This window comes from Pseudoliparis swirei, chromosome 5 (assembly GCF_029220125.1).
Source record: "Pseudoliparis swirei isolate HS2019 ecotype Mariana Trench chromosome 5, NWPU_hadal_v1, whole genome shotgun sequence".
NCBI classification, from domain to species: domain Eukaryota; kingdom Metazoa; phylum Chordata; class Actinopteri; order Perciformes; family Liparidae; genus Pseudoliparis; species Pseudoliparis swirei.
In genome coordinates, this window is record NC_079392.1 from 3897347 (window position 1) to 3911711 (window position 14365).

General features: G+C 42.1%; 1 protein-coding gene across 1 annotated transcript in view; it reads right to left on the reverse strand.

Moving 5' to 3' along the window:
- The window catches only part of efcab7 (EF-hand calcium binding domain 7), a 19005-nt gene extending 14393 nt beyond the window's left edge, over positions 1–4612 (reverse strand). The window contains exons 1-4 of the mRNA XM_056415187.1: positions 4275–4612; positions 3253–3464; positions 2929–3015; positions 1849–2140 (exon numbers count right to left, since the gene is read on the reverse strand). Of these exons, the coding sequence (XP_056271162.1) occupies positions 1849–2140; positions 2929–3015; positions 3253–3464; positions 4275–4404 (721 nt within the window). The 5' untranslated portion in view covers positions 4405–4612. The remainder of the gene's footprint in view (positions 1–1848; positions 2141–2928; positions 3016–3252; positions 3465–4274) is intronic.
- Positions 4613–14365: the final 9753 nt, after the last annotated feature.

Sequence of the window (14365 nt, forward strand, 5' to 3'; positions counted from 1 at the left end):
ACCGATTCAACGCGTGCGACCGCGTCGGAGTCTTGTTCAAATGTAGCAGGTATAAATCGATAGGAGGGAGAGGCACAATAATGTGATAATCCCGACAACTATGTGGGAGCTCATTTGTTTTTGCAGCGGTGGTCGACCGCGCCCCTCCCCCCCGACCGCCGTCTAATCCCTCATCGTCTCCCCAGTGAGAAGTGGTGGAATCCTCCAAATCAATAACATGAACATGGACTGACCACCTAAATCAACCCCATCTATCTTCCCACCGAGGGCCCGTCCGTGGCTCGCTCATCCGGGATCTCTCCGTTCTTCTCTTTCCTGGTTCTAAAGTGCAAAAAAAAAAAATGGATTTTTTTTTTTTACAGCCGCCGTAAACCGGCTAAAGGTTTTGTCTTTTTTCACACAGAAACGCGGAAGGCGGCTGAAGCTCGACGTGATGCCAGAACTCGTTTGCTTAAGCAATGAATATATAGATGTTCCAACTCCAACGCCGTGGTTTGAAAGGCAGCATTTTCCCCCCAGCGTGGATGGAGTTTTTGTCAATCTCTTAACGACAGAAGTGATTACCCAAATCACAACGCTTTACAGTCTCCTCCCTCCAAACAAGCTGGCCTAATTGTGTGGCTATTATGATGAATGGACTGTCCTAATGAGGTGATTTGTCACAGGGGGGGGGGGGGGGGGGGTAAAAAATCGATCAATAACGGAGCTGTTATTTATTCATCAGAAGTAATCGGCGAGGCGTATTGGGGCAAGCAGTGTGTATGACGGGGTGTGCAACAGTATATTGGAATATGAAGGATACGTGGTGTGCAGTCGGCACATGGAGGCTACGCTCCACCTGTAGATCGCAGGCGCACACGTTGCCATGATCTTCTGGACTCATACACAAATAAGATATTAGTATGAAAAATAAAGACTGCTCAATATATATTTTCACCATAGCTGGACGCTAGAGAATAGAAGTTATGGGACAGTAACTACGAGATTCCTCTGGTTGTATAGAAGAATATGCTTCATGTGTTAAAGCTGCATTCTCTCGCCTGACCACCAGGGGGCGACTGCTCTAAAAGTATAGAAGAATATGCTTCATGTGTTAAAGCTGCATTCTCTCTCTTGACCACTAGGGGGCGACTCCTCTGCTTGTATAGAAGTATATGCTTTATGGGTTAAAGCTGCATTCTCTCTCCTGACCACCAGGGGGCGACTGCTCTGGTTGTATAGAGGTCTTTGGTTCATGTGTTAACGCTGCATTCTCTCTCCTGACCACCAGGGGGCGACTGTTCTGGTTGTAAAGAAGTATATGCTTCATGGGTTAAAGCTGCATTCTCTCTCTTGAACACCAGGGGGCGACTGCTCTGGTTGTATAGAAGTCTATATAAATGACTACTTCTCTCTTGATCTATTCCCTCAGTAAACATTGTAAACATGAGTTTTTGGCTCAATCTATAGATTCAAATCTTCTTCAATACAGCATGATGTCATCATTTTGTACATTATGGTCCACTTAAAGTAAAACAGACCATAACGCTTCGCAAAGACAATAAGTCATTGAAGGTTATCATTTTAGTTTTTTGTTCTTTCCTGACTATTTATTTGTATTCTGTGTTATTCATATTCAGATCACGGTGGGAATTATTTTATAAGATATAGTTAGAAGTTAGATGTGTTTTTACTCTTAAGGGTGAGAAATTACAGAGAAAAGGCTGAACATCTTTCGCCGTGAAATCACTCTTCGTGTCTTTGACTTTCAGTAAATAAAATGTATCGCAAAGGAAATCCCATATATTTTCCAACTTGACTGATAAAATTCTCTTTTAAATGAGATTATTCTATCTCTACGTGTTTCACCTTTCTTGAGCGTGGCGTCTGATTCTGCCCGGAGCGTTTCTGGAGGTTGAGGGAGAGTCGCTGCTGCCGCCGATGATGAAGATGCCGATGATGACGATGCTGCTGCTGCCGCCGATGATGAAGATGCCGATGATGACGACGCTGCTGCTGCCGCTGATGATGACGCCGAGCTCTTTGGAGGGCTGTATGACTGACTGCCAAAGTTCTGTCTCTTCAGCTTGGCGTTTGCCTCCAGCCTGTCCAGCGCAGCCGCCTGGCACCGCTCCGCTGTGGACGCCAGCAATCTGCAGAACTGACAGCCGGCAGGACAGAGGGTCAGAGATGCTTCCATCTTGGATGGAACACTAAATAAAGACATTCATGGAGAAAATCATAGGAGGTCACAGGGTGGTTTGCTTTGTGCACAATTGAATTTTCTGATCGATGATTCTCCTTCAACTAAAAAAAACCCAGTTTTTAACAAATGAGACATGAGGAAATGTACTTCACCCTTCAACTGGTTCAGAAGCCTATGTCTAGTATTGGTTGCCAGTAGCAACAATAAGGGATGGAGATGGAGTTGCAAAAGTGTTTGCTGCGATTATTACCTTTGCATTGAAAAGGCGGAAGGTTATGTTTTGATCGCCGTGTATTTATTTATTTATTTGTATGCGTGTTACTCGCATAACTCAAAAAGTATTCAACCGAATCGCATGCAATTTGATGGGATGATTGGTTGTTATCCGGGGACCATTTGATTAGATTTTGGGATCGATCGGGTCAAAGGTCAAGGTCATGAAAAGGTCAACATCTTCTTTTTACCATAGCGCGGTCCATTTTTATCCAATTGGCATGCAACTAATGCCAAAATGTTCATAATTCAATGCCCAATCTTGTGATATGCGAAGGTATGCGCTCTACCGAGTGCCCATTCTAGTCTTAAACTGTTATCACATGAGCCATTTAAATAACCGATACTCAAAGTGTATTTAAAATACACATTTGTATTGGCTTGGACACAAAGGTGAACCTGACAGGTGTGGGTCGTACAGCAAAGTGATAATAGCGTCAGAGGTCACGTCATACCTATTTAAAACTTACTTCTGCATAGTCCAGTTTTCCATCTTTGTTGACGTCAGCCAATGAGAAAATTGCATTCACCTCTTCAGTCGTCATTTTCTCTCCTCTCTAAAAGAACCGACACATTATAGACATAAACATATAAACACCACAACAAAAAATGTCATTTGAGGACGAGCCAATCAGTGATTTTATGTGTCGGCAGTTTACATCTCTAATACAACATTAGTTGGTCCCCTCGGCTCAGGATTTACAGGGTGACTCTATTAAATCAAAAGTAACAAGTTTAACCAAAGCCTAAACATAAACAATGAGTTTCGGACGTCAATGTGAGGCCATACTCACGGTGGTAAGGGCCTTCTCCAGTTCTCCGTGCGACACGAAGCCGTCGCTGTTCAAATCCATCTTTTTGAAGGCTCTCATTAGCTCACTTTCCTCCGTTTTCTTCTCATTTTTAAGAATCTCGCAGAAGTCGTCAAAGTTCAGTTTGGATGTTCTCGGCGTCCAGTATTTATTGAGAGTCGCATGGGCTGGATTTCTCCCCGCCTGCTGAAGAGCTTAATGGGATAAATGGGAAGGAACATTGAAACTACGAGTAGTAATGGCGAATGACAAACCAACAACTGTCTGACTGTTTTCAAACCTTTTTAAATGATATGTACATTATTGAAAAATGTAAAAAATATCATAAAATGCTCCCCTTTAACATGCACTCCATCACAACGATACAGGATGAGTTTAAAGGGGAAATACACCCTAAAAATCTTTAATATTTGCAAACAGATAAGCTGGAAATTAGAGCACCAAATACAGATGGCATCAGCTGATACCTGTTGTGAGTGATCCTGGATCAGTGGCCAGCTGTGGGTTCATAATACTGTATCAGACTGTCTCGTGTGTTTTGGTATTGGAGATGCTATGTCCCTTCGGAGTTGCCGTAGAGGGGAAAAGTAACGGGACTTGGAGGGACAAATATATAAAGTGGGACGCCGTGGTCTGAACGATATACCCGAGTGCTCCTCACACACGAATCCAGAACGCTCGGTTACAATAATTATATAACATTATTGGGTTTATATTGTAAAAACGACTAAAAAAGACAATGGCCATAACCCAGTAACATCAGTCATTATACACAGATATTTTGTTTCCAGATGACGTCATTCACTCTCCAGCACGTTAACATGTGAACCATATATTTATATACGTTATAGAAAAAAAGTAAAAACATATCTATCGAATATGAAGTGTTTTTGGTGTATAGCTAGTTACACGTTGTATGCTAACAGTGGTATAACAAGCAAGCTGTTTTTATTTATTTATTAACGTCAGTTAGCTCAGATAAGCGTTTTTTTAATGAAGCTTACCGTGACACAGCTGCTGTTTCGAAGAAATATTGGTCAAACTCGACTTGAACACGGCGAGGTATGCGGCTCGACACTGCACGTAGAAAGCCTCCTCTTCGTCAGAAGGACGAGGGGACTCGAGAAAAGACATTTTAGGAACGAGCTAATTAGCAGCGAGCTAATGTAGCTTAGCGCTGTTCCGCTTATGCAACCAGACGACGGACAAATACGGTTGTTTTTTACTCTTTTTTTAATCACACCGTAATGTTTTATTGAGCCAGATTCACGTTTACCAAACAACGGTGCTACCTTCCCGTCCTTGTTGCTAGGTAACCAAAAAGAACTCCTCGGTGTTCACGAAAGACGCCCCGGAAGAAACAACGTCTCGTCTTTTCCGTTCCTGCATGTAATGCCGTATTAGACGATTTGAGGTTATTAAATAAATGGACAGTTATTATATTACACTACCGTTCAAAAGTTTGGGGTCACTTAGAAATGTCTTTATTTTTCAAAGAAAAGCACTGTTTTTTCAATAAAGATAACATTAATCAGAAATACACACTATACATTGTTAATGTGGTAAATGACTATTCTAGGTGGAAACGTCTGGTTTCTAATGAAATATCTCCAGAGGTGTATAGAGGCCCATTTCCATCAACTATCACTCCAGTGTTCTAATGGTACATTGTGTTTGCTAATCGCCTTAGAAGACTAATGTCTGATTAGAAAACCCTTGTGCAATTATGTTAGCACAGCTGAAAACAGTTATGCTGGTGATATAAGCTATACAACTGGCCTTCCTTTGAGCTTGAAGTTTGAAGAACAAAATTAATACTTCAAATATTAATCATTATTTCTAACCTTGTCAATGTCTTGACTATATTTTCTATTCAATTTTCAATTCATTTGATAAATAAAAGTGAGTTTTCATGGAAGACACGAAATTGTCTGGATGACCCCAAACTTTTGAACGGTAGTGTATATATAATGTTTTTATTTGTGACCCAGACTGTTAAGTTGAGTCGTCGTCGCGTTACTGTGACGTTAGGAACTTTAGATAAGAGCTTGTTTTACTCGAACTGTTTTGAGTGTAGCAAAAGTGCCAGATTCATAACTTTGATAACTAAAGACAACCAAAGTGTCTTTTGTTATCTGTTATCATGTCGCCTTAATTGTATGGTAACTCATGATGCTTTCAGCGTGGCATCTAGAGGCTTCCCTGAAAAAAAGACGTATATACTATGACTATGTATATAATAATCTATACACAGTATTAACTTTGATGCATTAGGTTAATTTGTCTAAGTAGTCTCTTCAGTCTGTTCAGATTGCTTAAAATAACCAGCTGTATATCTTAACTGACTGACTTCACCAATTAGTAATATTGTAGGCTGCAAGAAATTGTTTTTTTGTTCACCACTAACTGTCAATACACAGAGAAAGTATAGAGCACATAGAGTTAAAGGGTTATGGGGAACTCCTTTTTATGAGTTGCTATATTTCAATATCCCACACTTTCCTGATGGTCACAGTGACATATCTGAGTTTAATGACAGGAGACGCGGAATGACGAAGATCCATCACTGGCCCAAATTATCAGTGATTTACATAGCACTAAAAATAGTTGTATAAGAGTCACTTAACACAAGAACCATTTCCTTAGTCGAGGCAGACAGTTGGTGTCTAGGCCCATCCATCAAGACAAGCATTAGTTTTTTAATTTTATAGTGCTGTCACTAATAAGTTACACGCAGTACATTCATAACACTCACTTGGTGATGTCATCGTCGGGTCATTTGAGGGGAAAAGCATGTGTTGTAATTTATTGTACATTTTGAAATAAGTTTAATAGGAGCCCAAAATATGCAAGAATACAAACAGATATATACCTACACATCAATGAAATGCAAGAATACAATCAAAAGGTGTTTTAGGTGTTGTTAAAAATAGATTAAAAGAGTTGGAGGGAGGTTCATCTGGTTGTAGATGTTTTCTTTCACGGAGGTGTGTGCACCTGTGTGAACTGGGTGATGACTGGAGTCTTAGTTTTGGTTTTATTCATGCTCTGATCTAAAAAAAATCTTTATTTTTTTTTAATGGTTTATTTAATAAGGGACAGTGCACATTGATAAAAACATTGCAGTAAATGTGCCAGAGTTAGCCAAGAGGCTATTTTTCATCTGTAGTCCCAAATAAATAAATAAAATATTGTCTGTCACTGTTTTATGTTTTATTGTCTGAAACTTTGTCATGTGCTACCTCTAATTTTTTTTTATCTCGAGGCATTTTCTGGTTAAATAAAGAAAAATTTAAATAAAAAAATAGCCCAAATTCAAGATCGGCATGACATATTTATAATTGTTTTGTAAGTCCTGGGTTGTATCTCCTATAGGCTCATTCAGGCTGCAGCCAATGTAAGTAATTGTGTGTAGTCATATTAGAAATATATTTTATTATTTATTCAATAGATCCACACTGTCAGAATTATAATACAACATCATTCTGACTCATTCTTTCTCTCTCTCTCTCTCGTACTGGCAGTGGATGCATTCATCAAGTCCAGGAAAAGAGCTGGAGGAAAATATTCATGAGTAAAAGACTTTTTCGTTGGTCTTAAATCTTTTTACAATAGGCGGAAATGTCTCCGTCTCGTTCATATCCCCGGATTGAGAAACGATGGTTTTTATTACACACTGAATATTCACTTCTGACGTGGCGTTTCCTTCTCAGAACACAGCTGTGTGTTTTCATTCACTTCCAGCCATCCTGCTTCTCCTTTCCCCGCCTCTCGTGGTTTTCCTTTTTATATATTGTAATTAGGCAGCAGATGGCAGCAGTGAACAAGGATGTTTCTCTCTTGGATCCGTCTATACCGACTCGAGGGCATCGAGTACAACGTTGAATATGTTATAACAATGTTATAAAGACAGTCAGAAGTACTGAGCTCGAATTATTCGCTGCTTTTTACACTCACTCAAATGGATGTAAAGACGCACGACACTATGATTTATGATCCGTTTGCATTAATTTACGGCATCAAAATAGAAAGAACACATTTTACGTGAGACTATTTCATTCAGGTCACATGACGTCTATTATTCTGTCCATCCTGGAGAGGGATCCTCCTCTGTTGCTCTCCTGAAGGGTTCTTCACTTTTTTCTCCCCTCTTTAAATTTGTTTTTCTATTTCTTCGGGGCGTTTTCCCTGATCTGATGTGAGAGGTCAAAGGTCAAGGATGTCGTACGTGTACGAGTTGTAAAGCCCTCTGAGGCAAATGTGTAATTTGTGATATTGGAATACATAAAATAATCTGAATTGAATTAAAGAAAAAAGCACAACTCTGAGACAAGGGTATCAACGATGAGCGTCTTTCACTGAGTACAGGCCGGGTCGCAACAGGGAGGTCAGTTCAAAACAGGGGCAAAGGTCAGGGCAGGGATACAGACGATGGCAGTGGTTCTCAAATGGGGGGGTACGTGAAGGCCCTCTAGGGGTACGTGAAGACCCTCTAGGGGTACATGAAGGCCCTCTAGGGGTACATAAAGGCCCTCTAGGGGTACGTGAAGGCCCTCTAGGGGTACCTGAAGACCCTCTAGGGGTACCTGAAGGCCCTCTAGGGGTACATGAAGACCCTCTAGGGGTACGTGAAGGCCCTCTAGGGGTACGTGAAGACCCTCTAGGGGTACATAAAGGCCCTCTAGGGGTACGTGAAGACCCTCTAGGGGTACATAAAGGCCCTCTAGGGGTACGTGAAGGCCCTCTAGGGGTACGTGAAGACCATCTAGGGGTACGTGAAGACCATCTAGGGGTACATAAAGGCCCTCTAGGGGTACATGAAGGCCCTCTAGGGGTACATGAAGGCCCTCTAGGGGTACATGAAGGCCCTCTAGGGGTACATGAAGGCCCTCTAGGGGTACGTAAAGGCCCTCTAGGGGTACGTGAAGGCCCTCTAGGGGTACCTGAAGGCCCTCTAGGGGTACATGAAGGCCCTCTAGGGGTACGTGAAGGCCCTCTAGGGGTACCTGAAGACCCCTAAAAAAAACAACATTTTGTTATGGTTACACAAACAAGTCAATGAGTGGATTATCCACGGATATAATTAATTTGATTATTTTAGGCACATATTACGCCCGCGGCGGAACGATTCTTGTGATCCGAATCGTACAATGGCGACTTGTAGGAAAAAAAAATGAATAGGGGGTATTGTCCGGGAAGGCGAGCTTGTTTTTGTTTTCCGATAAGGTTAAATTATTTTTAATTAGTTCCAGCAAGGGAGCTGAACATACGTGATGCATTGTGGATCCACACCCCAGGAATGTCACATTTTTTGTCACATGGTGGATCCGTGAAATTTATCAGTTTTGCATCGGCCTCCTTCCAACAACAGACTTCACAGCGTCGGGGCCGGATAGATGCGGCAGAGAATCGGCCCTCTGTGTGCATTGAGACACACATTTTAAGAAAACAAACTGTTATTCAAAGAGGTCTAGCCTATATCCTCTGGGGTCATGAAATCCAGACAGATGATGTCGATGATTATCTGGACACATGATCCAGCTCCGGTGTATAAATGTAAATGTTTGTTTAGATCCACTGCTCTGGCTGTCACGGTGCTATTAGCGTGGACCCACTAGCACGACTCAGACAGGAGTAACAAAGATGACGGTCTTTGGTTGAAAACAGGCTGGGTCAAAACCGGGAGATCAGTCCAAGAAGCAAACAAGTCCAAAAAGGGGCGGGGCAGAGAATCAGAGGTCAGGGCAGGCAGGCAGGGTCAGAACAGGCAGGTCAGGAATATACTCTAATAACGCTGGAGAACTTGGCACGAAAACACAAGACAATCTGGCAGAGGACAAGTGGAAGTGAGGGAGCTAAATAGTGAGGGACTAATGAGGGGAGGGGCTGCAGGTGAGAAGGGCGTGAGGACCAGGTGAAGGGAATGAGGGACTAACGAGGTGATCAGAGGCAGGTGAGGGGAGTTGGACTGACGAGATGGGAAGCAGGATCTGGACTGACATGATAGTTAGTGACAGGATGAAAACAACTACTACAAAAAGGAAGACGTGGAGCTAAACTGTTACACTGGCCTTTGGGTCCATGTGCTGAAGACAAGGGAGGGATGTGTACTTTGGGAAGGGCTTCATGAGGACAGGAGGACATTATGTACCGCTTGTTCCCTCGCCTTGACATCGATGGAATCCGCACACTGTGTGTTGGAGCATAAATATTCTCTCTATCCCCCTTGAAGTCTTTCCATGTGATTCTTTAATAGAATATAACCTGTTTTTCATTATTGTATGAAGGACGTTTGAAGCACTAAATTTACACAAGTAAAGTAAACTTGGTTGTTTTTAAGGCAATCGGTTTGCATGTAGTAAATGACACTGTTCAAGTGAACATAACTGATATATTTTAAGTTGCAGAACATGTAGCATTAGTTCGCCCAACTTAAATTATTTAGTTGTTTGAAATAGTCATTTTAAGTAGGCTGTACTCATCAAAAGTACAGCTTGAGTAAAGTTGTAAGTACTCCTTACTCATTTGTTTTAGTTACTGAAACTCAAGTGTAAGTATACTACACTAAAGTTAGTACAACTTACAATACATACTCAACTTTACTTGCAACGAGTTTACTTTACTTGATTTTTTTAAGGCAATCGGTTTGCATGCTTTTTTAAAGTAAGGTTAACTAATTGGATTTTTACAGTGCAGAGCTACATTGGCGCATGTTTTTAGAGACTGCAATATTATTTAAATTCACCTGAGCCGTGTTGACGTGGCGTCATGGTATTTAAAAAAAGAAGTTGAAAGCTGGTCAGCGCTGAACTCATTGAGCGAAATTATTAAGGCTCTTATTACTTATTTTTAATGGTTCTTATTACTTACTTTGGTAGTTGTAAAGAGGGCATTCTTATCATTTCTAATAACTGATGTCAAATCACGCTTAAGTTAACCAGCTAGCTTGTTTTGTGCCATTTTAGTACAAAAATAACGCATCATAGAGGCGACGAGTAAATCACAAACACGTGTTAAACAGTCGAGTTCAATAAGTTTAATAATGGCCACTTCAATAAAGCAAAGGACTTATTTTGCCACCTCGTGATGGCAGACGACACGCCATTGGTGCCGCTGCGCTAGCGGTCTCGGGAACACGGCGTCGCAAGGAAGAAAGAAAAAAAAAGTAATTTCTTTGTAATCATACAAAATAATGAAGTGTGTGGCTATTTTTCCGTATTTGGCCCCTGACTGGTCGATACGTGCGATGCATTGAGCGGGCGGCGCCACGTATCGAGTGGGTCGCTCCGACAGGAACTCCCGGACTACTTTCTTTCCCCCCCCCAGTCCGCTACTGGTGCCAAGCTCCCCCCCCCCCGAGCACCTCCACCCTGCCGAGGCAGCTGAGTAAATCCACGAGGACATTTAAAACCTTGAAGGTCAATCCTCCAATCCTGCTTCCCTTTCTATGTCTTTCTTCCCTTCCACTCCCCCACTTCCTGCTTTGTCATCCCCTTTTCCGTCTTACACTGCGACGCAGTCAGGGAAGGACATTTACATCTTTTTTAAGGGGCAATTTTTGCCCCCACTGACTGAAATCCAGGGGCATTTTAAAATAAATTGGGGGCACTTTTTGAAACTTGTGAAATATCTTTTTACTTTTGTTCAAAAATAATAAATATTCTCATTCAAGCTTACAGGATGTGAGAAATTGTCATAAAAATGACAATAATAAGACTATTAGGCAATAATAAGACGGAGAAAATCAAAACATGATATGGCAACCTGACCGGGTCTCACAGGCTACAATATTTTTGACAAGTTCATTCAAATATGAGAGGATTCTGGGGGGCATTTTTTGCCCCTCTCCTCGTGATATCGGGGGCAAAATGATATTTCTTAGGGGCAGCTTTGCCTTTTCCCCCGGTGTGTTTCTGACACTGGATGCAGTATATTTTAAACTATCCTTCTTCTTCCACTCGCAGTCATAAGAAGAGTGTAAAGAAGCGCTTACGACCGTCCTTTAAGGTTAACAAAAGTTTCAGTAAGCATTCTAAAGAAGTCGCTTCTCGGTGAGCAATCAGGCTTCGGGGCGAGCGTAAATCCTCCGGGTCGAGTCGCGGCATTACAAATACCCAGCGGCGCCTGTATGTGCTGATAACTACAAAATTGAAAAAGAAAGGCCCTAATAATTCTGAGGCAAGTTTCCCTCAGCAGTGGGTATTGATTATTTGTGTGTGGTGAGAGATTTAGAAAATTCAATTAAAGGAGTTGTGCAAAGGATTCATAAATCCAGGCCCTGCAGCCCGGATCGAGACGTGGTTATGTTCTGAATCAATGCCGCACTTCACAATATATTTTCTTAGGAACATAAAAATAAACAACATTTAAACAGTTCTGCTTACTGCAGAAACACATTTTATTTTCTCCAAAAGCTGTTTAGCAACAGCCGAGTCCTTGACTTGGCACATCTTCGGGGGGGGGGGGGGTGCTGACGTATTTTTATTGCAATTTTCCCATAACAAAAATCCAATATAATATGAATTTTGATATGACAAAATGAGGCGAAAGAGGGCAACTCAGCAGTGTAAAAATTGATCAGGCCCTCGCGGACCGGGCCCTCGCGTTGGTGGTGGAAGATTTGTATGTTGGCCCGTAAATGGGGCTGTATTAAATAAAGAAGATTCCTTAAGAAGTCATAAAAAAAGTGATGGGGCCGTGTCGGAGGTTGCGGGGCCACCGGCCCGGGCGGCTCCCAGACTCCGGTACATCAATCCTGGGGCCCGGCCTCTCACCGACAGATGCCACCTACCCACCGGGAGTTTTATGCTTTCTGATGGTCACAATTAAAGGGGGGGGGGGGGCTGTATGGCCTTCGATCGGCGGAGTATGCAATATCTTTCCGGGGCATATTTTTATGATTTAGTGAACGTCGATGCATTTCATCTTTGGGTTGCGGAAAAAAACGTATATACTTCCATTTTTCGTTGAAATATTAACATAGCAAGCAAATAAGGGGTTTTGTTTCATCACCAGATATCGGCCAACGGTTGAATAAAAAAACACTGATAAGCATTATTTAAAGGATCAGATTTTAACATTTTTAGTGATTTTAAATCAGGAATGTTTGTCTCTCCAGTTGCTTTCTACACTTTCAGGCCCCTGTGTTGAGTTTCACACAGATATTTTATAAAGCCCTCGTCTTATCGACGCTTTACTTTAGGTTTAAACGTTTCTTCTTTGAGGAAATATGAAGATTTGTACTTCCTGTGAGTTTCTGAAATCCATTAAGGGCTGACTAATAACCTTTTACCAACATTTTAAATGAATTACACATTTTAGTTTAAAGACTGACAGAATCCACAATTTCCATACATCTTCGCATATAGGGAAAAATATGCCTCCTGTTTACTCTCGTCTTTATGAAGATTCGGTCTTGACAGCTACTGTGTGTGTGTGTGTGTGTAATATCAGTGCCAGTGGGGTTACAATCATGTTTTCCTCTCCCTATCCCCCAGGTTTTTGTTAGCGAGGCGTTCCGTCTGTTGACAGCTAACGGGATTGCTGCTTTCCTCCGGTGGCGTGTGCGATGCCGTGGCGGGAACATTAATGTGTGGCGTCTGAGGCTGAGACGTCTCGGAGAGCCCGTCATTCATCCGGCGAGAGAGAAGTGTTCCGAAACGGTGAAAGCGAATCCTCTGACATGTTAGACACCCCCCCCCCCCGCCCCCCCCGGAGCCTCCAACGTGACAGCTGACAAATGTTGATTCTACGTTTAACCAACAACGCAACGCTGTGCAAATAGTGTTCTTTCAGACAGCAACGCTCATCCCCTCTACGGCGAAATACTACACAGACCTTAAAGAGTTCTTCAAAGAACCTATAAAGGTGCCTTAAAGAACCTTACAAAATGGTTCTTTAAGGCACCATATCTGGTTCCACAAAGAACCTTTCAAACCAGGGTTCTTTAAAGAACTATTTCCTTAAATAGTTCTTCAAAGAACCTATAAAGGCGTTTCAAAGAACCTTCAAAAAGTGGTTCTTTAAGGCACTATTTCTGGTTCCACAAAGAACCTTTCAAACCAGGGTTCTTTTAAAGAACCACAACCTTAAAGAGTTCTCCAAAGAACCTATAAAGGTGTCTCAAAGTACCTTACAAAAATGGTTCTTTAAACAACCATTTCCTTTAAGAGTTCTTTCAAGAACCTATCAAGGTGCCTCAAACAAAAGAATGGTTCTTCAGTCGGTGATGGTTCTTCGTAGAACCACAACGGTTTTTTTTGGGCGGGGTGGGGGGTGTCCTGCACAGTAGTCTCTTTATTTGGCAGCGCCGTGGGAAGGCCGAGGCCGTCGACCTATAAGCGACAGCTGGCGCTCACGGCAACATTTCCTATTTCTGCACCAGGTGGATCGTGTAGCTCTCACTTTATCGCCTGTAGAGGCCACGTGAAGGACGCCGCCGCACGCTCGTAAACACGACTAATGTTTTGATACCGGGGCCCCCGGGAGAGCGACACAAGGATCCGTGCCGTGTGTTTAATGCCTCCACCGATGCGCCGCAAAAGAATCTATTCGCGATGCGGTTTTCTCTAGAGGTCGAGATCGAGAACCATCGGCTCATCTTTTTCCTTGTGTTGTGCGTTAGTATTGCGGGGTCCCTTTCGGAGAGGTTTCTTCACCTCCTGTTGGCTCAAAGTGTGAGCTGCGAGGGAGGAGTCACGACCCCCCTGTGCCCGAGACGAGGTGCATCGTCCTCAGGCAGAGACGAGGAGGTGGACCGGACGACTCGACTGTGAAAAAGATGAAACTGGATATTTTATTATGCTGAAACTGCTGAATGAGACAGTTTCATACATGAGTTTATTCCCTTTTTTATTATCTGGTTTATAACTTTGAGAAATGTATGTATGAATATGTTCAAATGGTAATAAAAAAATATTTCCCCTTATTTATAATTATTATCCTGCTTTAATATTTTTATTTGTGTGTTTCCTTATGGCCCTTCTTGGCCAGATGCATGGTTAATTTTTACTTTATTTGTATTTATTTTTAGGTTTTATTGTTATTTTGCATTCTTACTTTTTAAGGTTGTATTTCTGTAAAAATACTTAAATAA